Here is a 22,389-nt window from a genome sequence, read left to right as displayed (position 1 = left end):
CAGTTCCTGTTCTACATCTTTGGGAGGGGTTTGACAGAAAAGGAAGCTAGTTATTTGCTGTACTTAGAGTTGCATGCTGGTAGCAAATACATTAACTCTTTCACCATTTTAGGCCTGCTGATTTTATTCATGCAACAAATTCAGGTTTTCATAGTTTTATTATATTGCTTTAATGATAACAACTGTTTGCTCTTCAAGTGCACTGACCAATCTCCTTACAGTATAACCTCAGCAGAGCAGACCGTTTGGGAGATCAATGTTTTGGTTGTTGTTTAGAGGTGTTGCTGTAACACAGGGTTAAAATATAGTGGAAATCTTTACTTTAGGAAGAAATGATACTTTTGACTGAAAGACATGTACTATTGTACTATTTTGCTCTATTGAGGACGTTTCTGCAGGGGTTAAACTGTATTTAATGTAGTATAGGGTTAATTTTACCTGCAAGATAAGCATGAAGTCTGGCCATGCAGGCTCTATATTGTTGGTACTGTAGTTTGATTAATTTTGTTTTAATTTGGTACTGATTACAGCTAAATTACTAATATCTAGTTCTACTCAAATAAATCTTGAACCACATACTTAAAATCATTTCATAGCAGGACGACAATATTAGAAGGGATAATTAAATTTAATGGTATCTTATTTTGACTCTATTTTTGTTGTAATGTCATATATACCTATCCTATTTACTAGTCAAATTCATTATTATAGTTACTACCTTTAAATTTTATTTCAAGGTGGACATTGTAATAATTTTGTCAAGCAGAGCCAATGAAAACATTTTGTTTACACTCATTAGAGTATTATAACCTATTTCAATAAAAATTTCAGTTCTTCCCAAAGTAAGAATTCACAATTAGTATAAATGCAACCAGCACTTAACAGCAACACAATTTTTAACTCAGACACAAATGTTTGGTTTAAACATATTTATTTAAGCTCGATTGCGGAACAAGTTCTTGCAACTTATATTAATCACTTTCAAATCCTCTTCCTGGAACCAACCAGACAAAAAAAAATTTCAATCTAAAAGGTTAAAATAATCTTTTACAGAAAGATGGGACTGGAAAATATTTTCTCATGATTTATGTTCCATTTGATAACAGTCTAGACCAATAAATATTGTGCAAAAATTTCAGAGAATTCACTCAATCAGTTTTTATCCAGAAGTGCAAAATGACCATAAATTGAAAAGCTTTTCACTTTAATAATACTGAATTAAATAGCAAACATGTATGATTTTCAATTGAATTCTTTATGATCTTTTGTATATCTTAGACTGTTTAAAGAGTTTCAGGTGATGTATGTAAGAAAATCAAATTTTATGTTTTTTAGTCTTTTAAACCTCAGTAGAGTTACTTGAATCAGTGTTTCTTACAGTGAAAAAATAAGCCTATTATATTCACAAGTATCAGATGAAAAAAAAAGAACAGGAGAAAAAAAATGAATTTTCTTAAGATGTATAAAGAAGAAATATGACTACAAAAACTTGATTATTGGAATTTCACTGATCATTTATTCATGTCACTTGGCCTAACTATTCTGTAGGAATACCAAGAAGTTTATTTTCAATTTTTTAATGATTTTCATGAAATGTAAGAAAAAAGAAACAATATTTTACAGGTTTACGCAGATATTTCATTTGTGTGTTTATTTAAGGTAGTATTTATATTTTCAGTGAGAGTCAAATGTAGAAACATTCAAGCATAGATATATCAATTTGGCAGAGTATAAGGTGTTGAGGGGGCAAGTTTGAGGAAAGATTTTGTCACAGGTGAAAGCAGCCAGTCCCTGGTTATATCAGAGGTCATAATGGAGGATGTCCTTATCAAGCTGAATGATGGGAAAACCAAGGATTTTGAACCATTAGTTGTATTAGAGTTTGCTGTGAATACCAAGCAAGCAGCTATAGAATGGATGATAGCTAAACTACAGGCATCTAGCAGTGAAAATGGTGCTGAACTTTCTGTCACGGCCATGGTGATGCAACATAACCAGGTAAATATTTCCCTTCTTTGATATGATATTTAAGAGACATGATATGGCAGTAAATAGAATGCTAGGGAATATTATACGTATAGGGAATGTAACTTGAAATACATATAAATGTAAAGAGATATATATATATATATATAATTTCAATGTTATGAAATAATTTGGGCACAGATAAAAATCTAAGGAACCTGATATATATATTATCACTGCGATGGAAAATTATATGAAATAGATACCATAATAGCAGTAATATTTCAAGTTCCAATTTATATATATATACATTGTATTTATCTCATTAATATCAGAGGCTTCAATTACATAATTTATGTACACATATGTTAAATACATGTAGTAACTCCTTCTTATGGCATTTGAAATACATGTATAATAAACTGTTCTACAGTGAGGTTCAACTGCAGGTATAAGAAAAGGAAGTATATCAGTCTGTTGAAAGACTAAAATCTCTTTCACATCCTTGGGAATTACCAAAATTTTCTGTAAATAAACCTCAATATTGATAACAATCTGATTAAACTATATCAATATCCTTTTATTTAGTTTAATGTGGCAAGTTTATATTTGAGATTTATGTAGCAATTTGAAAATGATAGAAATTTTCATCATCATCTAGTATAAATAATATCTTAACATATCTGTCGGCTTTTGTTTCATCATCTTGCAGTTAATGTCATAAAATTTGGTGTAACATTTTAGATGAAGTAACAAAATTCTGAAGTCTAAGATTATTATGTATTATGAACCAGTGTTTGGTATAGTATATGAGCCGCGTCAAGACAGAACAAACATAATGGGTTTTCAACCAGCATGGATCCAGACCAGCCTGCTCATCTGCACAGGCTGATCAGGATCCATACTGTTCGCTTACCAACTCATTTACAAGTAGAGAAACTGATAGTGAACAGCATGGATCCTGATCAGACTGCCTATTGTGTTGGTTTTGTCATGTCACAGCTCAATTATAATTTCCAACTGTATGACAGAGTATTTTCCCCTCCATCTATTGTACTGTCATTATCCCTGTCACTTTAGTGCAGTAGTAAGTTAACTCCAATTAGATTATATAAGGAGTTAAACTGTTATTGCACTAAAGTATTAAAAAGTATTCAATATACAGTCTGATGCATTGTACATACAATATACCATACAAAGTAAACTACGGTATGAATTTCGGCATTTTAAATATTAAAAATAAATTTAAATCTAAAAGCTCATTTGAAAAATTTTACTATAAAATTTAATTCGAAAATTATGTTTTTTACCATATGTTTGTATAATGTCATAAAATCTTGGCCCAAGTACATATACATGAGATAGTAGACAATTCTTGAAAGTTTTTGTACATTCATCACAAAGTGTCCCTTGTTTTCACTTATATAACTTGCTTGTAAATGTTTTAACTATCTTACACCTCCTGCTTAAATATGTACAAGCTTTACTTAATCTTAAAATTTATAAGCATATAATATCTTGCCCAGCATAATGTTGTATCAATCATACACAGCCTTTAAGCTTGAATATATAGTCAGGAAACCAAACCCTTAACCTGCTGTAACCAGAAGTGCATCAGTCTTTAGCCACTAGTACAGGTTAGGGGCGTCCATGGCCGAGTGGTTAAGGTCATTGACTTCAAACCACTTGCCCCTCACCACTCGGGTTCGAATCCTGACAGGGACTTTGGATTCTTTCATGTGAGGAAGCTATCCAGCTAGCTTACGGAACGGCGGTGGTTCTACTCAGGTGCCTGTTCGTGCCTGAAATAATGCATGGAAGGGCACCTGAGGTTTTCCTCCACCAGCTGGAACGGCGCGATATGACCTATACTGTGTCAATGTGACGTAAAACCCAAAACAAAAAAAACAAACAAAACAGATCCAGGCCATGTTGAGCTACTCTGCAGCTTGACCAAGCTCTATACTGTTGGTTGCCCATTTTTGTGTTTTGATATTCAGAAATACTGTAAGGCAGCACACCTCCAAATTTGTGCTTATTTTCTTGAAAATTTTGAAAATGTTTTTCAAAGCACTAAACAAAGAAAGCACGCAAACAAATTTACACATTGCAAATGGCACTTACAATCCATGTAAATTACCAAACAGAGGTCAATTAATATGCTAAAATAACCCTCACTGCAATAAAACACGCAGTAGAAATATGGTGATAAATACTGCAAAATTGATTGTAAATGATTGTATGAATATTGAATCTTTTTACTTTTCTTAAAATCTTAGTACATTATTCAATAATTTTTTATATTTTCTTGAAATATTTTTGCATATTGTAATGCTTATTATGAGTATTATGATGTTCTTCCAACGTCATAACATTTACTAGTACATTGTAATCAATTTATGCCAAATTAGTTTTTTTTCTCAAGATTTTATTCTTGTTATTTTAAACAAAATGTTATGCCATAGATTGAAAATAATGTATGTGTTTTAATTAAGTGCGTTCGTATGAGTAAAAACCAATTATCAAAGTAAACAGAATTTATACTATGTTCTTGTATTTGTTACAGGAGAAGTCTGTAAGTACGGTGCATGGGAGTGTGTTTCCCACAGCATACTTTATATATAGATCATACAGTTATAGAAATATATATGTATAAAGACAACTAACATTTTGTAACATGCCTCATTAATTGGTACATAATTATAGATTATAAATAGAGCTTACAGTTCAATATGTTAATAATGCTCTGGTGGGTTCGAATGGCTAAATATTGCCGTGATCCGGTGGGGAAACTACAAGCATCGCAGCATATGTATAAATTAGTAATTTAGGTATTTTCAGTCTCAACATTACAGCACATGTACAAGTAATTATCATTCTGAAGTCTTAAAATCTGTAAGTTACAATCCTCAAGTTACTGGAATTTAACTAGTGTATTAAAAATCATTTGAAACTAAAACGTTATGTCTTGATCGAAGCATCTTCTATTGTCAACTGTCCTAATTTTACGTGGTGTCTGCTTGTGCCCAAAATAATGCAAGGATTTCCCTTGGAAAGTCGCCATATGACCTCTACTTTGTTGATGTGTCGTAAAACCAAACCAGGCCAAAAAATTAATATAAAATAATATTTTAGTTAAAGAACATAAAGTTTTACTTATAATAAAAATGTTATTTAAAAAATATAGTTATACTTATTCTTAAATTATTCAATTTATTGTGTAAATTGTTCTTGAATATGGTTGTTCATAATAAGTTAAGTAAAGCCTAGGTCACAAATAAGAAAATGCCGCCGGGCGGCGTCTGTTTCTCCAAAAAATCGCAATATCGGCCGGCGTCCGTCCGGCGGCAGTGACTATCGGACGGCAGCAGCTGAAAATTTTGCTCATCGGGCGGGCGCATTCGAGTTATAAGTAATACTTAAAAGCTAACGGCGGCCGGACGATAATTTTTGGGGTCACTGAGTATAAATATCACCGAGCGGACATCGCTTGGTCGCCAGGCGTCGACCGGGCGATGATTTTTTGATCGGGCGATTTTTTGTTCTACTAAACAGCGTCCGATTTAAAAGGCGTCCGGGCGGACATCGGCCGGGCCCCGCCCGGTGCCTGAATAGAGACAAGTAGTCAAACGATTATCGCCCGATACCTGGACGATTCATGTACAGGCACCGGGCGGTCATCATTTTGTCATCCGGCGACCGGGCTGCTTGTGTTTGCTTTAATTTCAGCTTGAAGAAGTTGTAATTGCCTCAAAAATATATTTGTGAATTTCTTTTGAATACTAGTACACATGAATGTTTTCTTCAATGTCCACGCGAATGTCTGATTGATTTTCGCCTTCTACGGTCTCGATACTGGCCGTTGGTGACTCGTTGTCAACAACACGGACCAACTCCTTGGCCTTCCCCTTGGCTTTGACAGCTGACTTCTTTGCTGGCATAATTACAACTGGCGGATTTATCTAGGATGTCATTAAATGTAGTCATTGTCGCCTGGCGCCCGCGCGGCAACCATCCGATTCACTTTTAAAACGCACAGGCGCCGTACGGACATCGGGCGGCGACCTCCTGATCCGGTAAAATCCACTCGGCAAAAAATCGCCCGACGACTGTTTCATTCATGACCACGCAAGGTATCAGATTTAAAATCGCCCGGCGTTGCAGACATCAAAAAATCTGCCGATTTTATAAAAATCGTTTAATCGGACGGCGCCCGTTTTATTTGTGACCTAGGCATAACAGTTTCTATAACTTATACTAAAAGAAGGTCATTTTTATATCTACACCACTCATTTTAGAATTTTAGTTTGTCGTGATTTGCTATTATTCCATACTGGTGTTTCTTATTATTGTGTTCTATAAAGACTTTGGTAAACAGTATATTTGCAGCTAATGTGTTGAGAATGTATTTTGTTCGCCCTAGTATTTTTTTAGATTTTCCCATAGGAGTGTTCAGTTTTGTCCAATTCATTTACCCCTTTATGAAAACACTAACAAAGTTTGTATGATTCTACTACGCATTCATCATGTTTTAGAAAGTTTTAGCATGATGTTGCTCTGTTACATTTTGAAATGGTTACAAGTTGTGCCTATGTCAATTTCAACAAGATTTAATTATGTAATGATTTATTTTTTTCAATGGGGGAAAGGTTAAGCCATTTTTGTTTAATCTGTATATACATCCTGTTTTGAACAGCTCAACTATTCAAAGAATATGGATTTGTTCTCTTGCTTCCAAGCTATATGCTAATCAAGAAAAAACACTTAGGCCATTATTTTTTGATATTTCGGTTTACTGACCCGCCGCATCCATTTTTTGGGAAAATGAAAAAAAAAAAATCAGCCCCCAAAAAAAAAGTACTCAAAAAATGCGCTAATCAAGTTTAGATCTAAATGTTCTATGGGAGATTTATAGAAGTCCAACTTATTAGACTTGTCAAAGAAACGTCGAGATAATTTTTGACGGCGATGTATTTTGCATGAAGAAAAATGTCTGCAAAATGAGTTAAACCATTCTCGCCAAATTAATTAGGTTAATATCTATATATTTAAAATATAATTCATGTATGTATGTATGTATAAAATCATATGTTTTGAAGGTCCAATTGTGTAGAAATGTCAAAGAAAACAACTACAAAAAAAAGAAGCCAAAATACGCAAGTTATCACTTTCATGGAACAGCGAGAGAAATCTTATTCAATGAGAATCAGATTAAATTAAATTTAAAAAGAAATATAGTGACAAGATCACTATTTACAGATTTAACAAAAACAATAGTCTTTAAAAGGAGATTAGATATGGGTTTCCTTTCAAACAAAATAAAAAAAATGCACTTACTATTAATAATTTACATGTCAGTAATTGACCGCTAATTTTCCGATAGAAATATTTTTCAACTTGATTATGTCTATGTCTCTGACTTGGACAATAATTTAACATGTGTAATCTTTTCTTGACAGGTTTTTAAACTTCTGTTATATAAATAAATGAGTGCAAGTCAGTTGAGTTTCGGCACCTTTGATGATTCGGATTAAACAACTGGGACTACATGTGTGTGAACATCAAAGATTTACCGACTCTTTTGAAGGGTCGGCGAGGTCATCTCGTGTGTATATTAAATAATAGCAACATGATATTTTATCAATTTGTGGATGCTATTTTGTTGTTTTGTGTATTTATAAGCACTGTGGAATTTAGACAGTCGGTCGTAAGTACAACATACGCATCACATTTATCAGAATGGGAATGGACTAATCATAAGAGAAGGGATACTTATAAAGTATCTCACCTTCCAGACATGAAGATAATTATGAAAACTTTTTTCTTTTTTTTTTTTCCCTCCTCCGACCCTACCTTTTTTTGGAAAAAATCAGTAAACCAAAATATAAAAAAAAAATGGCCTTAAGTTTGGATTGATGAAATTACACTTTGATATCTGATATTGAGATATTGCATGCAAGTTTTTTCTCCTTTTATACTATTAAAAGGTATTTATGATGTGTTTTCCGGGTCATAACTTGGGTTACTAATATCAAGAGCATGAACGTTATATTTGATGATTTAGATTTCCCTGTTTTTACTTTATTGATACATTAATTGATGTAAAATTCCTGCAATGCTGACTTGAATTCATTATTAGAAATATATTTCTGGTTGTGTTAAACAGCACTTAGATACAACTAGATCAAGCATTGTTTTTGGAGAAATGCTAAAATGCATTATTGAAGTTTTGTATTTTGAATTGGTGAGTATTGAAATTGCATGACTTGTAATTATGATGAAAATGTATATATGTACATTCTGTTTAAGTAAAACACCTTAGAAAATTTTGAGAAAAATAATTTGTAGATATTAATGATTAATAATATTGCACATTTTTGTGATATTGTCAATAAATAATGGATAATTGTGACATTTATACGATCTGTTTGATACACACAGCTGCTATTGTAAATTTATGATGTAATTTTCATTTTAGCTGTATTATACATTTATTATAGTAATGCATGCCTATAGAAACATACATGAGGGTAAATTATAACTGAAATCACAGCGGTTAGGTATTAATACCACAATGCAATATAATACCACAAAGTAATACAGTTATTTCTATTGCATTATATAATAAATTCATTCAGGACACATACTTAACAAAAGCGTTCTATAACAGAATTATACATATAATTACAATGTTTAAATTTATAGGTCATTGTTTCCATTCTTTATAATTACATGTATATCATACAAGTTTCAGTCATTGAAAAACATTGTCATTGTGGTAAAGTAAATATGGGCCCAACTCAATAATTAATGTTCTTATCTCTCATAGCTCCCATTATTGAAATTTACATTTAGTGATTTGTCTCAAGTACACATTTAACTTTGTTAATTTCCCCTTGTTACTGAGTGGTTATCTTTAAGGGGTGAAGCATCAGCATTGCAAGTCACCTTGTATTTCTGCGTGATCGTAAGACAACTAAATGGGTTTGAATAACTGGAGTCTATTCATCTTTGTGCTCAAGCAGATGAGGTTATTTTGACCTCTGGTGTTGCTAAGTTTGTAACACCCGAGGTTACCCAAAATAATTGTTTATGTTTCGGTGCCATTTATGACCTTAATTGTGTTGGTGCTTCATAAAACCATACAGAAACAAAACAAAATAACTTTGTTATCAATAATACAGGTAACATTGTTGTTCTCATGATGCATAGATCTATAGGAATTGTGTGTAACTTCAAAAGTCTTGTGTTAAATCAAAGCCATTATCAACATTAGAGCCAAAGTCACTTAAGTGATGGTTTGAGAGAATTATTGTACAACAAACTACTGATTTGTAACCATTACCTACCCATTACCTCAATATAATGTTGCTGTTAGATTATGGTATATAGAAAAGTTTACTAGAAAACTAACACGGTTATAATTTATGTAATGTTACAGTGGTTATAAATATGCATGAGGAATAGTTAGATATATTTATTTTAAATGTTTATTGTTCCCGTCTGAGTGCATTTTAATAATGTTTTCATGACAAGTTAAAAATGTGTTATGGACAGTGTTAATAATGATGCAAATCATTTGTTATGGACCTCCGTAGCTAATCATTGGTTAAGTGTATACTGAAATAATCACTGCTTTAAATACATGTACCTCTTGAAGTGTGAATAATCTGCCACAAACTTTGATGTAAGGTCAGATTTAGTTAGTTGTCCTTTAATCTTATGAAATGTTGATGTTTTTTTTTGGGAGACAGTTCATACTTATTTTTAGTATATTAGCGTATTCAGTGCATGTTGGAGCTCTTATTAATATTTATTTCCTTCAAATCCATTAACTCTCCCCCTCTTGAAAAATTGCAAGAATTATAAAATATTGTATGATGTTATTATTATTTTCATTTATTATAAGAAAAATGTACCTTCCCATTCCTTGAAGGTCAGACACTAAGATCTTTCAAGCATTGTCCATCAAAAAGAAAAGCCAAACAACTGCTATTTCATGCTTTAATTGCAAATTTGGCCTTGTAAAAATTGGTCTCAATTTCTGTATAAATGGTTTCTGTATGATCTGCTATATGAAACAGAAAAAATCTCAGGAAAAAGGGGGAAAATGAGAAAATAGGTTGCTTAGGATTCTGGGAAAAAAGAAAATAGGTTGCTTAGGAGGGAAATAAAGAAAATTGTAATGTTCCTTTGGAGGGGAAGAAGGAAGTTGCTTAGGATTCTGGGAAAAAAGAAAATAGGTTGCTTAGGATTCTGGGAAAAAAGAAAAAAGGTTGCTTAGGATTCTGGGAATAAAAGAAAATACGTTGCTTAGGAGGGAAAGAAAGAAAATTATAATGTTGCTTTGGAGGGGAAGAAAGAAGTTGCTTAGGATTCTGGGAAAAAAGAAAAAGGTTGCTTAGGATTCTGGGAAAAAAGAAAATAGGTTGCTTAGGAGGGAAAGAAAGAATATTATAATGTTGCTTTGGAGGGGAAAAAAGAGGTTGCTAAGGATTCTGGGGGGAAAGAAAAGAGGTTGCTTAGGAGGTAAAGAAAGAGCATTATAATGTTGTTTTGGAGGGGAAGAATTTAGAGGTTGCTTAGGATTCTGGGAAAAAAAGAAAATGATAATGTTGCTTAAGAGGGAAATAAAGGAAATATGTTGCTTGGGGGGGGAATAGACTATGAAATTAGGTTGCTTGGTTTATGAGCACAATATTTTTTTCGACAATAATCATGACGTAAAAACCAAGTTTTCTGTAACCGGAATTTATTTATGTTATAATTAAATGGTATGGTTTATTATATATAATGTTTGAGACAGTATTAATGTAAAGTATATTATATCTATAAAGGAGACAGTGTTGTTTATTGGAGGGAAGACACAGAGGTTGTTACTGGGGGCAGAGATGATGGACATGATGAAAGTATACAAGGATGGTAACCATAGAGAATTTACTGTAAGAGATCTGGCAAATTTCAAAGGTGGTGGTAAGTATTCACTTATGACGTTTTTATTTTGTCACTTATTACTAAATATAAAGCACATGACTGTAGTATGTTGAACTCCTCTTTTGACTCATGACCTACTCTGGAAGTCTTGTTGAATGTCAACCCCATTGTAAAGATGCATTACCTCTTGTCAAAATTTTGCAGACCACATACATTATTGGTAAAAAGTCTTGGATTTCTGCCGGCTGCCCAGCCTTTCTTTCCTTCTTCCTTTATCAAACTTTAATGTTGGTGTAAGGGAGATTGAGAGCAACTCAGTTACCATTATTCATTGAGACAAAATTTACACAAGACCTTTGGGTCAGAGGTCATTACTTAGGTGCGTGAAACTGCATGTTTGAAAATTTATCAAACAAAGATTTTATATTTGTTGAATATACCAAGTACACTTTACAATTTATAACACAGTCATCCTTATGTTATTTTTTTTTATAGATAATGCTGAGAACTTTCTGACAATGGCTGAAAAACAGAAAATAATTTTTCGTGAATTGGAAAATATCCGGGCTACAGAAGATGACGAATTTGTACCAGGGTATGAGTTTATCAAACTGTACACAGGGCGCACAATTGGTAAGAGTATTCACCATTGATATTCATACTATGATGAGATTCTGTTAAAAGGGTCTAATGTTATAAATGTATTTCATACTATTGGGACGCATTGATTTTACTACAGGACTCTGTTTTCAAACATGTGTGTCCTCGGAGGGATTAAATGTACTTTCAAGATGATAAACCAATTTGTCTATTTATCATAAACAAGGAAGGCTCTTGCTGAAGTATATAAATTAGCTATTAATGAATTGTTATGGTAAATGTAGAAATGTACAAAATATTGCTCTTTACAGTGAAAAAAATGCTGAGTCAGGATTTGATAAAGAATTTGTTCCCGATTCATGACAAGGAGTTCCTAAAGAAGCTTGGGGCTGAGTGGTATACGAAACCGTTTGCTCAACAACCTATTGGTAAGCATAGTATTTTATTACATGCTTTTCAGTGGACAGTGAAATTATATTTTGATTGTTTCAGAGTTAAATTATAAAGCTAAAGACTGAATGCAGATGGTAAGAATCTATCTTATAAAAGTGGATATTGTCAGACAGTCTTGAGTAAAATGTGCTTGATTTCATGAAGCACATGGATATCTACACATATCATTTTACGAGTGTAACATGATTTGTAAAATTTTACAGAATTAATTTTAATGCAAACAATGTGTTGTCATGATTTGATGACGTCATGAATGAGAGATCATGTTATGTGGCCAATATCAGTAAAAATGATTTAATCCCCTAAAAAGCATGAAAATAAATGTACATGAAAAGTGCAGAATCATGCCATACAAATATTAACAAGATTATGGTGGAATTCTCATTTTTGTCTTGATGATTTCTTTACATAAAGCATTTTTCACTTTTGGCATGACCAATTCAAGAGGTATGTCATGTTAAAAGGTGATGAATATTCAATTGAAATGTTCCTATTTATATCATACACAATATTTTTCTAGGATTTACAATGAATATATAAACAAACATGTGACATGTTGCATATTTTCAACAACATGTACATACTTATGAGATGTCATTTTTCTGTCACCTGTAGCTTTTCTATGTTGTGTTAATATACTAATGTACCAAACCTAAGGACTGCATTAACAAGCTCAACTGTCTAATTCCAGATAAAGTTCAGCACTACTTTGGAGAGAAGATTGCCCTCTATTTTGCATTTCTCGGCTTCTACACAATAGCTCTAATACCTCCAGCAGTAATTGGTTTAATATACTGGTTGACATCTTGGCAAAACCTGTACCGGGAAGCTATCTTTGCCGTGTTTAATCTCGTCTGGGCAACGTTATTCCTTGAAGCCTGGAAACGTTACTGTGCCGAACTCGCATTTAAATGGGGATGTATGGATTTCGTGTCATCAAGATTTGAAGAACCGCGGGCAAATTACCATGGACGAATGGGAAAGAATCCTGTCACGGGAAAACCTGAACCAGTTTTTCCAAAGTCTCAAAGGGTGCTTAGATTTTATGGAGTAACGGTTCCCGTCCTGTGTTTATGTCTTACGGTAGCATTCTATGCTATGTTGGGTTATTTCTGGTTCCAGGCTATAGTAGATAAATGGTATCTGGAAGACAAGGGCTGGTTGAACTTGCTCAATACGTTTATGCCGACAGTGGTGTATGCTATTGTTATTGCAATACTTAATGCCATATACAGGAAGATCGCCACTTACCTTAATGAATTTGGTAAGCTTATTTTACTACTATGTGTACTTGCCACAAAAAGTTGCCAGAACATATCCTTGAACTTTTAACTAGAAGATTATTTTATGTTCATCCATAATTGAAAAATATGGGATGTCAAAAGTCTCACTTATATGATACATTACAAATTGAAAAACATCAGGTATTTTTTGTAGTAATAGCTTATATTTATTTCATGAAAATGTTCACTTTATGGCATACAATTAACAAAATAATTATCAGAAATCTACAATATATAACTATCAATTTTAAAATGGTTAAAAATTCAGCATCTCATGCAATTGAATGCTAGCTTAAGGCTGTGGTAGGTTTAAAAATTATTTGTATTGTTAATTTCTTGTTCTTGATCATTCAATAAAATGCTGTTTATTGCTTGTTCAAAATGTTATTCAATGAATTTTTACCATTTTGATGTATATCGGATTTGCATTATCAACTGAAGAGGGTCTTGTTCATCAGTAAGATTGAATAATTAAAAGCCAATTAACCCTAAATATGCTATCATTTTACTTTTTCAAAAGCTCAATTTTTGGTGCCCTAGTTTGCTCAGTTTACAGTTTCCAAAAAAAAAAAACCTCCATTTACCTGAGTTATCTTTTGCTTCTTTTGCATTCTGGCTATTTAGTGCAGTTATAGTGAGTAAGTACCAGTAGATTATATGGAAGTCAAATTTGACATTTGACACAGTTTTCTTCTGATTATAAGCATTTCAAATGTTCTAAGTCCATTATTACTTCATCATAAAAAACATATTTGCCCTTTCTACATGTTCTACAAAAAGAAAAAATTTATTCATTTGTGCGGCATAATGTGCCTTTAACCTACTTTTTATAATATTTTACAATGTTGTATTGATAATTGCAGAGAATCACAGATTGCAGACCTCATATGATAACCATATCATTCTTAAACTTATTCTGGTAAGTTGATTTCTATAATAAAACTTATTCGGTTAATGAATATAAATAAAGTAAATTTAGGCCATTTTGAGCTATTCTAGATGAAACTACGGTTCTGAGTTGTGTATAGTATTGTTTGTGCGTATAGTATTGTTTGTGAAATTTTATTGTTTCGCATTGCTGGCCATGTGAAAGATTCAATGAAATTAATCCTGGCTTTAATAAACAATAACCTACTTTGCTATATGCCTGATGCCTTAATTAACAAAACCATGATTTGAATTCCGAGAAAGAATAATCCTAAAATAATTTTATGAAAGAAATTGTTTGCTAGGACATTCTACTTAAAATAGCAGAATAATATTTTGTTCTGGAACATTTTCTGTTTATGTGTAATATCCATGTGTTTAAAATATTTGCAAGTATTTCAAGTATCTACCATGAAAATATTAAAACAACATACTTTTAATGTTTTATTAATTCTTATTAGTTTTATTGTTTAATACCCTTTAATGAAAGACTTAAATAAAAAATTGTTTATTTCAGTTTGAGTTTATTAACTGCTTCATTTCATTGTTTTATGTGGCCTTCTACCTACAAGATATGAAACTGCTGAAAAGTGTAAGTTTTTACATAATCACTCTGGGATATTGTATGACAATTTTTCATATTGACTTAGATCTCTATGTTTGATTTAATCATTTCTTTAAGAAAACTAATTTGACATGTATTACAAAACAAAATCTGTTTTAGGATCAGAGAACATGAAATTGAATGGATATCACATGAAGTAAAACACCAATATCAAGTACAACAAATCCATTTTCAGTTTGTTTGTAAAATAAAGTATGTGATCAGTTGAATTCAAATAATGCTCCATTTAAGTTCAAAGCTTTAAAAGAAACTAATTAAAAAGATGCGGAATACAATTTCTGAATCCTACTTGGTCTAAGATTTGTATGTTTGATAAGAGAATAATAGTTTAAATGCACAATACAGTGGGTAAACTAAATTGTGAGACTAAATTGTGAATGATAGTAAGTTAGCTCTATAACAATATTCAGGGGACTAGTGGATTTTTATCGTTGTATCAAGATAATGTTGCATTAGAGAGGCAACCAATTTGAAAACCATTTTGAGTAGGTACCACAGCAACAGCATTATTATAAGCCTTATATCATTATAAGCAATATCATTTTAAGTGGATTTTATTGTAGTTTTTGAGTCTGAAGAAAGGATATTTTTTAATCAAAGATAAATTGGTTATTATTGATGTATTTAAAGCAAAGTTTTCACTCTGAGATCAGATGATAGCTTTTTGTTTGACTATTTCAGCATCTTGCGGCACTCTTGATCACAACCCAGATAGTAGGACAGATCCAGGAATCTATTCTACCATTTTTATTGCACAGTAGGCGAGCCAAGAAGCTGGATAAAGCTATGAAGAAGTTTGATGAGGTACAGAAAGTAGAGTTTAGTAACGGAGAGATTGGAGAAGATCTACAGAAACAGACAAGTGTAGAGAGTACCATGGATGTTTATGAAGTAAGATAAGTTTTATTTCAAGTTAGCAGCTTGAATATTATACAACATAAGCTTTTATGTGCTTTTATAACCAGCTACATATTGCATGATGAATGAAATTAGCATTGATAGAACTCAATGAAACTTAAAGTTTTGACCTATGGCCTTTTAGTGCTTGAATGGTGGAACACATATTTATATACTGACTAATTTCTTAGATTACATCATGCATATGATATTGCTTGTGCACCACAAGTAGGATTTTTTCTATTCAGGGCATTCCTGAACATATGACCTGGGGTGCTTGAATGGGGTAATAGTAAAAGCTGTCTTGGCACGCTTGTGAGGAGAAAGAATTGAAATGACGTACATTCTCCTTATATTCAATTCTTATTTGTAGATTTTACTGGAAGTCATATTTGTTTGCAGATGGCCTTTGGCTGAAAATGTGATAGTTTGCACTCCATATTGATGATATAAAAATAAGTGTGATATTATATTATACCTTACCTATGAAATTCTGTCATAAATAGCTTAATCTAAAACTGTCATATTTTATACACTAGGGAACACTGAATGACTACCTGGAGATGTTTCTACAATTTGGCTATGTATTTTTGTTCTCGTCTGTGTTCCCCCTGGCAGCTGTATGGGCATTATTGAACAATGTGACGGAGATAAGATCTGATGCATTTAAGATGTGCCGCGTATTTCAACGCCCGTTTGCTGAATCTGCTTCCAACATAGGTGCTTGGCAGGTATGTGTTTCAATGTGATTGAATAATTAGCATGATAATTAACATCAAGGAAATATTATTCTCTATAATAGAAACGAAAATGATTATGCATAATTATGATTTTATAGTTCTGAATCTATCTATCTATCTATCTTCCACTAATGCCAAACCCCCTTGTTAGGACGTAGACATGTCTGCGTGTCAAAATCACAAGAAAGTTAAAAAGAATTGTTTAATAATAGTTTAAAAGAATATTAAAAAAAGTTAAAAACACAGGGCTGGAAAACTAGGATGAGACATGATCCGTGCAAGCTATGGCTGCACTGAACTGCTCTGGGGTAGGGAGAAGGGCAACTGCAGGGGGTAGGTGGTTCCAGTGGTATACTGACCTAGGGAAGCAGAGTTATGGCCCTTGATTAAATTCAGATAATAATTACTGGTGGCACTTTCTTTGTTGTTTTCTTTTTGAAACTTTGTTTTCTGTTTGTTTTGGTGATAATTCACACTGACACTAATATAATTAACAATTATTATCTTGAACATTCTTTGACTATTGTAGGCAGCATTTGAAGTGATAAGTGTGATGGCAGTGATGACAAACTGTGCCTTGATAGGTATGAATCCCGAGGTACAGAAACTGCTACCAACAGACATTGCACCTGTAAATATAGTCCTCATCTTCGTTATTGTAGAGGTAAGTGATATTACAAGATACTCTTAGGTTTCAATTTGTATTTTTTCATCATTGCATCATTCTTTAGGTGTAACTTAAAGTCCCTCAATAGACTAGTAGATAAGGATAACGCTATTTAAACATAAAATAAAGTGGGGGCTTCCGTTGCTAATTGGTTTGGTTGTTGATTTCAAACCACTTGCCCCCTCACCACTGTGGGTTCAACAGGGACTTTGGATTATTTTATGTAAGGAAGCTATCCAGCTAGCTTGTGGAACGTTGATGGTTCTACACAGGTTCCCATTCATGCCTGAAATAATGCTTTGAGGGGCATCTGAGGTCTTCTTCCACCAGTAAAGCTGGAATGTAATTATATGACTTACACTGCAACCTAAAACCCAACCAAAACAAAACAGAATAAGCGTAGAATAAAGAAAAATGATAATTTGTTGTTTTAAGATTCAAAAGGTATTGTATAAAAGGTCAATATGTAACAATGGTTCAATGAATTTCTTGTTGACAGTTGGTGGAGAATTTTCCCTAGATTCTGTACCAGTTTCCCAGATTCTGTACCAGAACTTGATCATGATTCTCCACAAGCTGATAACAATTTCTCATCAAATCAAAAAAGGAGATATTTATTCCTAATCTTAGCAGTATTTGAAAATCTAAAATTCATAGATCTAGAATTCCTTATAAATTAGACCACCTCTGTGGTTGAGGGGTTAGAGTGATGACTTCTAATCCAGTTACCTCTCTTGGGTGGGTTCAATCCCCGGGAGATGCTTTGGTAGTTTAGCGCGGAGGAAGGTTGTCTAGTACTGGTGTAACTCTCCAGGAACGATGGATAGGAAACTACCAGCCTATATGACTGAAATATTGTTGGAAAAAGGTGTAAAATTGAAACAAACAAACAAAAAAATTCTTATAAATTGATTTACCTGACATCACAACATGAGTGAATGATTCAAACCTTTATAAAGCAGAGATATGTTCATCTAGAAAATTATGAAAGTATTATTTTGTTTCTGATTGACAGCATGTTCTGCTAGCTCTGAAGATAGCTGTGGCATACTTCATACCAGACGTACCCAAATGGGTAGATGTGGAACTGTCCAGAATTGCTTATCAGTCAAAACTAGCTCTTCAAAAGGAGGTTAGTAAAGTATAATTCATTAGTGAACTTTTCATAGAAAAGCTAGGTTTAGTATGAAATCTACATATATCACATGGCTTTTGAAAGAGGAAGTTCATATGATCTGATAGAATACCTCATTACAGATGACATATTAATTTCCTGATAAAAAAAAAGCTTGTGATATTCATTATTCAAACAATTTATACACATATATGTATTATGTATATATTAGAAAGGAGGGATTTTATAGGGTTTTTTTTGCATGCTTATTTATTTAACATTTCATTTTATTGCAAGTTTTGCTGGAACCACATTGCAGTAGATCCGTATTTGTGCTAAGCTATGGCTGCATGATTATGATTATTTTAAGAGCACTTGTGTAGAATATAAGTTTACTGTCTTCAAAATACAACGGCATCTAAATAAAATCTAGTTCAGAAAAATCTATATTACTGGTTAAAAAAAAAAGAAAGATCATGAAAATTAAAAAAAGAAACATTTTTATTTCATTTTATCAGTTAGATGAGGTAAACTAAACCCAGTTTTTAGAAATGTGAATTCACTTCTAATGTTTTGTTTGTCTCCTTTGCTTTCATGAAACTTTAACAAGTTTAGTTTCTCTTTTCATCATAACTGTCAATAGACAGGACAGATATTAGTACTTTAGTAGTAAGCTGTAAATAGAATTAGAAATTTTGCTTTTGGCTGTATAAAATATTTGTGTACATTTTGATAACTTGATCAATATGCTTGACATTCCCACTGCTCTCAAGTTGAGTTTAAGCTACATGCATGACCTATAGACCGTTTGTCACTGTTGCACATTACAGTTTTACTGATATATTAATTCAATACTAACATGAGATATATAAATTTTGTTTAATGCAATTTCATTGGTGGATATGTTACGCACCTGTTGCTGTATATTGACGCATATCAATTCGTTTTTTCACAGCTTAATTACATGTTAATCAGCTGTTGGTATCCGACAATGCATTTTGAGGTCATATATAATAAGTAGTTTCTCTTCTATTCTTATAAGTTAAAGCTTAGTTTCACTTTTCATCATATCTTTCAATAGACAGAACAGATTTTCTTAGTGGAGTATTTGTTTCACATGATATCCAGTTGCTTATTTAATAGTAGAGAAATTTTGCCAAGTAAAACCCTTATAAAAGGTTTAATATAGTATTGTTAATTACATCAAGTTCAATCCATGAAATGTTTTGTCGTTAAATTGTAGTTTATAATGGTAATTAAATGCATGACATTACTAACTCATATATAGTTTCAAAGAATTATTAACGTTATTAGATTGACTGTTTCAGAGAAAAGGTCGAGTTATTATGATCACTGCATTTTTGTATTTGTCATCATTGTCGTCGCGCAAAATTTTTCATGAAGCCCATGATTCACTCATTTTAAAAATTATGAACATGAAACTTGGAATACTTGCTTATCGGCATTGCCAAAGTGTCGTCATTATTAGACCAGGGGCATAATTCTGAAAGCTATATTTTTAGAGTTCTGCACCTTTTAAACGTAAAATTTCTTTTTAAAATTGGTTGCCCTTAACAGACGAGCATTATTTTCACATGCGATACTCTTGCTAATACATTAACCATAGACTTGAAACCTATATTTTGTTGTTTTATTTTTACCTGTATTTTATTTGCCTCCACCATTTACAGAGAAATAACCATTTATGATGTAGTGAGTAACTTACGTTCTTTCTTATTTTACCTTTATCTGTTCCTGTAACCTAGCGTTTGATTTCTATTTTTAACCTTTATCATTACTATTATCTGTTATGTGACTTCGTTAGGATTGTTTTGAGATCTTTTGTTCTATTTGTCCAGTGCTAGGTTCAGTATTTGCTTAACAGCTAGATTTTGTGATAAAACTAAGGGATTGGGTCATTTAAGTTATCCTATATTTAGCTGGTTGTTAGTCTGTGTTTGTCTGTAACTGAAGTCTAATAGACTGTCTTAATGTGTTGGGTTACACGTGTATAATTATATGATATCAATTTTGTAAGTATGACTGTCACCATTGAAGTCAGTATGAGATGTACAGTGGATCACATGTGTGACTTGTTCCCATCATGCTATCCGTCATATGCAATAATAAACTTTAAATGAAATGGGAGTGTGGAATTTGCCATATTTGGCTCTTTGGAAATCACATTTTTATCCTTTAGCCTATGACCTTTTCCAGATTTTTTTCACTAGTAGCTTTCACTTTCGCAAGGAACTGATAACTTCTGTACATGCCAGAGCAGAAGTACAGTGTGAATGACTGAAGAAAGGATTTCATGATCAATCACAATGATAATGACCTGCACTGTCTCCGTGAATCGAACCCAGATCGCCTAATTCCCAATCCAACTTTTCATCTATTGAGCTAACGACAGTGTCTGTTTTAATGTGTTGACATGCTATGCTTTAATGTACTTTTCCTTGTATAAAGATGTTTTTTCAAGCTTAATATACATTTATAGATATAAATGTATTGTTTTGATTGGCTATTCTTAATAATCATTTTCAGTGATTGTTATACTGTTTTAATCCTTACTTGCTGTCTTGAACGTGTTTAATTCTATGTCATGTTTTGTATGCTGTGTAAAGTAATAGTACATGTATGTCTTTGTATGCAGTCACAACTGTAAAACATCTCTGCTGTGTTTATGACACGTGTGTACCTACCGGAATATAATTAGGAACTTCCCGCCCCGGAATGCATGTTTCATCTATTAATGTTCGTGAAATTGTCTGTCTGTCTGTCTGTCTCTGTTTTCTAATATTCTTTTATTTTTCTTTAAAAGTCTTTAATTCAGTGAATTAAAATTTCTTTTATTTGTGCTGTGTTGGTAAAGAATTGCTGTAATTTCTTACAAAGTTTTTTAATGCATGATTGTGTTAATTTTTTTTTTTTTTTTTTTTTTTGAAAACGAGCATTTTCAAAGATTTACTATTTAAAGAAAAATAAGTAATACAGTCACACTGTTTATTCAGATCATAAAAAATATAAGCTTAAAATAGATGCATGAATTATATGTTTTGACATTGAATCTTTTTGTTGATTGTGTAAAGTTTTGAACTAAAAGTCAGGACTGCACATGAGTTTCAATATTTTGTTTCAGAAATCCCTGCAACTTTGAATGGACAGTAACCAAATGCAAACAAGACCAGTTCCTTTCACAAATTTATCAGAATGAAGGTTTAAAACTGATAACAAAAATTAACCAAAAAAATATTACAATTTATTAAGTTACACCATATCTGTTGATGAACTTGATAGTATAGTAAGATTAAACTGATAATTAGAAAAAAAAAAAAATAGTCAGACTGCATTTTGAATAACCCCAAATGAAAATCAAACAACATATGCACTAATTACTTATTATATGTTTGTTATAGGTCTTGAAGGATATAATTTCAAAATCAGACCCTCATTATAATGAATCATATCCTTCCCATGAGCATATGTACTTATGCATTATGCATAATTTAAAGTCCAAATTTTGCACATAATATTTACGTATTACATTTTACCCAATGTAACTGAATGACAATAAAGATATTCTAATTTAAGAAATATGAATCTTTACACACTATAAGAAAATATATTTTGGCACAGATAAATAAGAACAATTATGTTGAAAGGAAAATTTTGCTTTAAAATTTTTATAATTATACGGTATTGTTACATAAGATCAAAGTTGTAGGGCAATTTTTAAACTGGCCATTATCTCTAGTGTTATAACTATTGAACCATTAGTAATGTTATATGATTAAGAGTATATATAGTATACATTGTTACTGTCAGAATAGATTTACCACACTAAATATCTTAAATAGACTTGTACATGTTTCAACCTGGACAAAACCATTTATCATTTTAAGGGTAGAATTTTCAAAATGAATACTGACTGAATAAGGAACAGTGTAGACCATAATCAGACTGCAAGGATGTACCTGTTTGTTGTCTGCACTGGGCACATGTACAGAATCAGTTGCCGTCAGCTTAGTGATTTTAATTAATGCCAGTTTACTCTTATTTCAGCAAATACAGAGAGCACAAACTGCGAAGAAGATAACGTAAATGTTAGATGGATTTGAGAGTGCTATAACTGGGAGGCTATGAAGAAGAACAATTAAAGCAAAAGCCTGCACAAAAAGAAA

General features: G+C 32.3%; 1 protein-coding gene across 2 annotated transcripts; it reads left to right on the top strand.

The window, feature by feature from the left end:
• Nucleotides 1-1,742: 1,742 nt before the first annotated feature.
• Nucleotides 1,743-22,389, top strand: LOC132727067 (anoctamin-10-like). 2 transcript variants are annotated; one of them, XM_060712479.1, is made up of 13 exons: nt 1,743-1,998; nt 10,803-10,938; nt 11,395-11,532; nt 11,811-11,927; nt 12,644-13,216; nt 14,099-14,154; nt 14,680-14,754; nt 15,469-15,678; nt 16,224-16,415; nt 16,954-17,088; nt 18,107-18,223; nt 19,897-19,918; nt 22,271-22,385. In XM_060712479.1, exons 1-12 carry the CDS (start codon nt 1,813-1,815, stop codon nt 19,912-19,914), a joined length of 1,953 nt encoding a protein of 650 aa, XP_060568462.1. In that variant the 5' UTR covers nt 1,743-1,812; the 3' UTR covers nt 19,915-19,918; nt 22,271-22,385. The 2 variants fall into 2 exon arrangements, with proteins under 2 accessions (XP_060568462.1, XP_060568461.1); XM_060712478.1 differs by lacking the exon at nt 19,897-19,918 and having other exon boundaries at nt 22,271-22,389.

This window comes from Ruditapes philippinarum, unplaced genomic scaffold, assembly GCF_026571515.1.
Source record: "Ruditapes philippinarum isolate M1 unplaced genomic scaffold, ASM2657151v2 ctg123_1_1_1_1, whole genome shotgun sequence".
Taxonomy (NCBI): Eukaryota; Metazoa; Mollusca; class Bivalvia; order Venerida; family Veneridae; genus Ruditapes; species Ruditapes philippinarum.
This window is presented reverse-complemented; position numbering and strand designations above follow the sequence as displayed.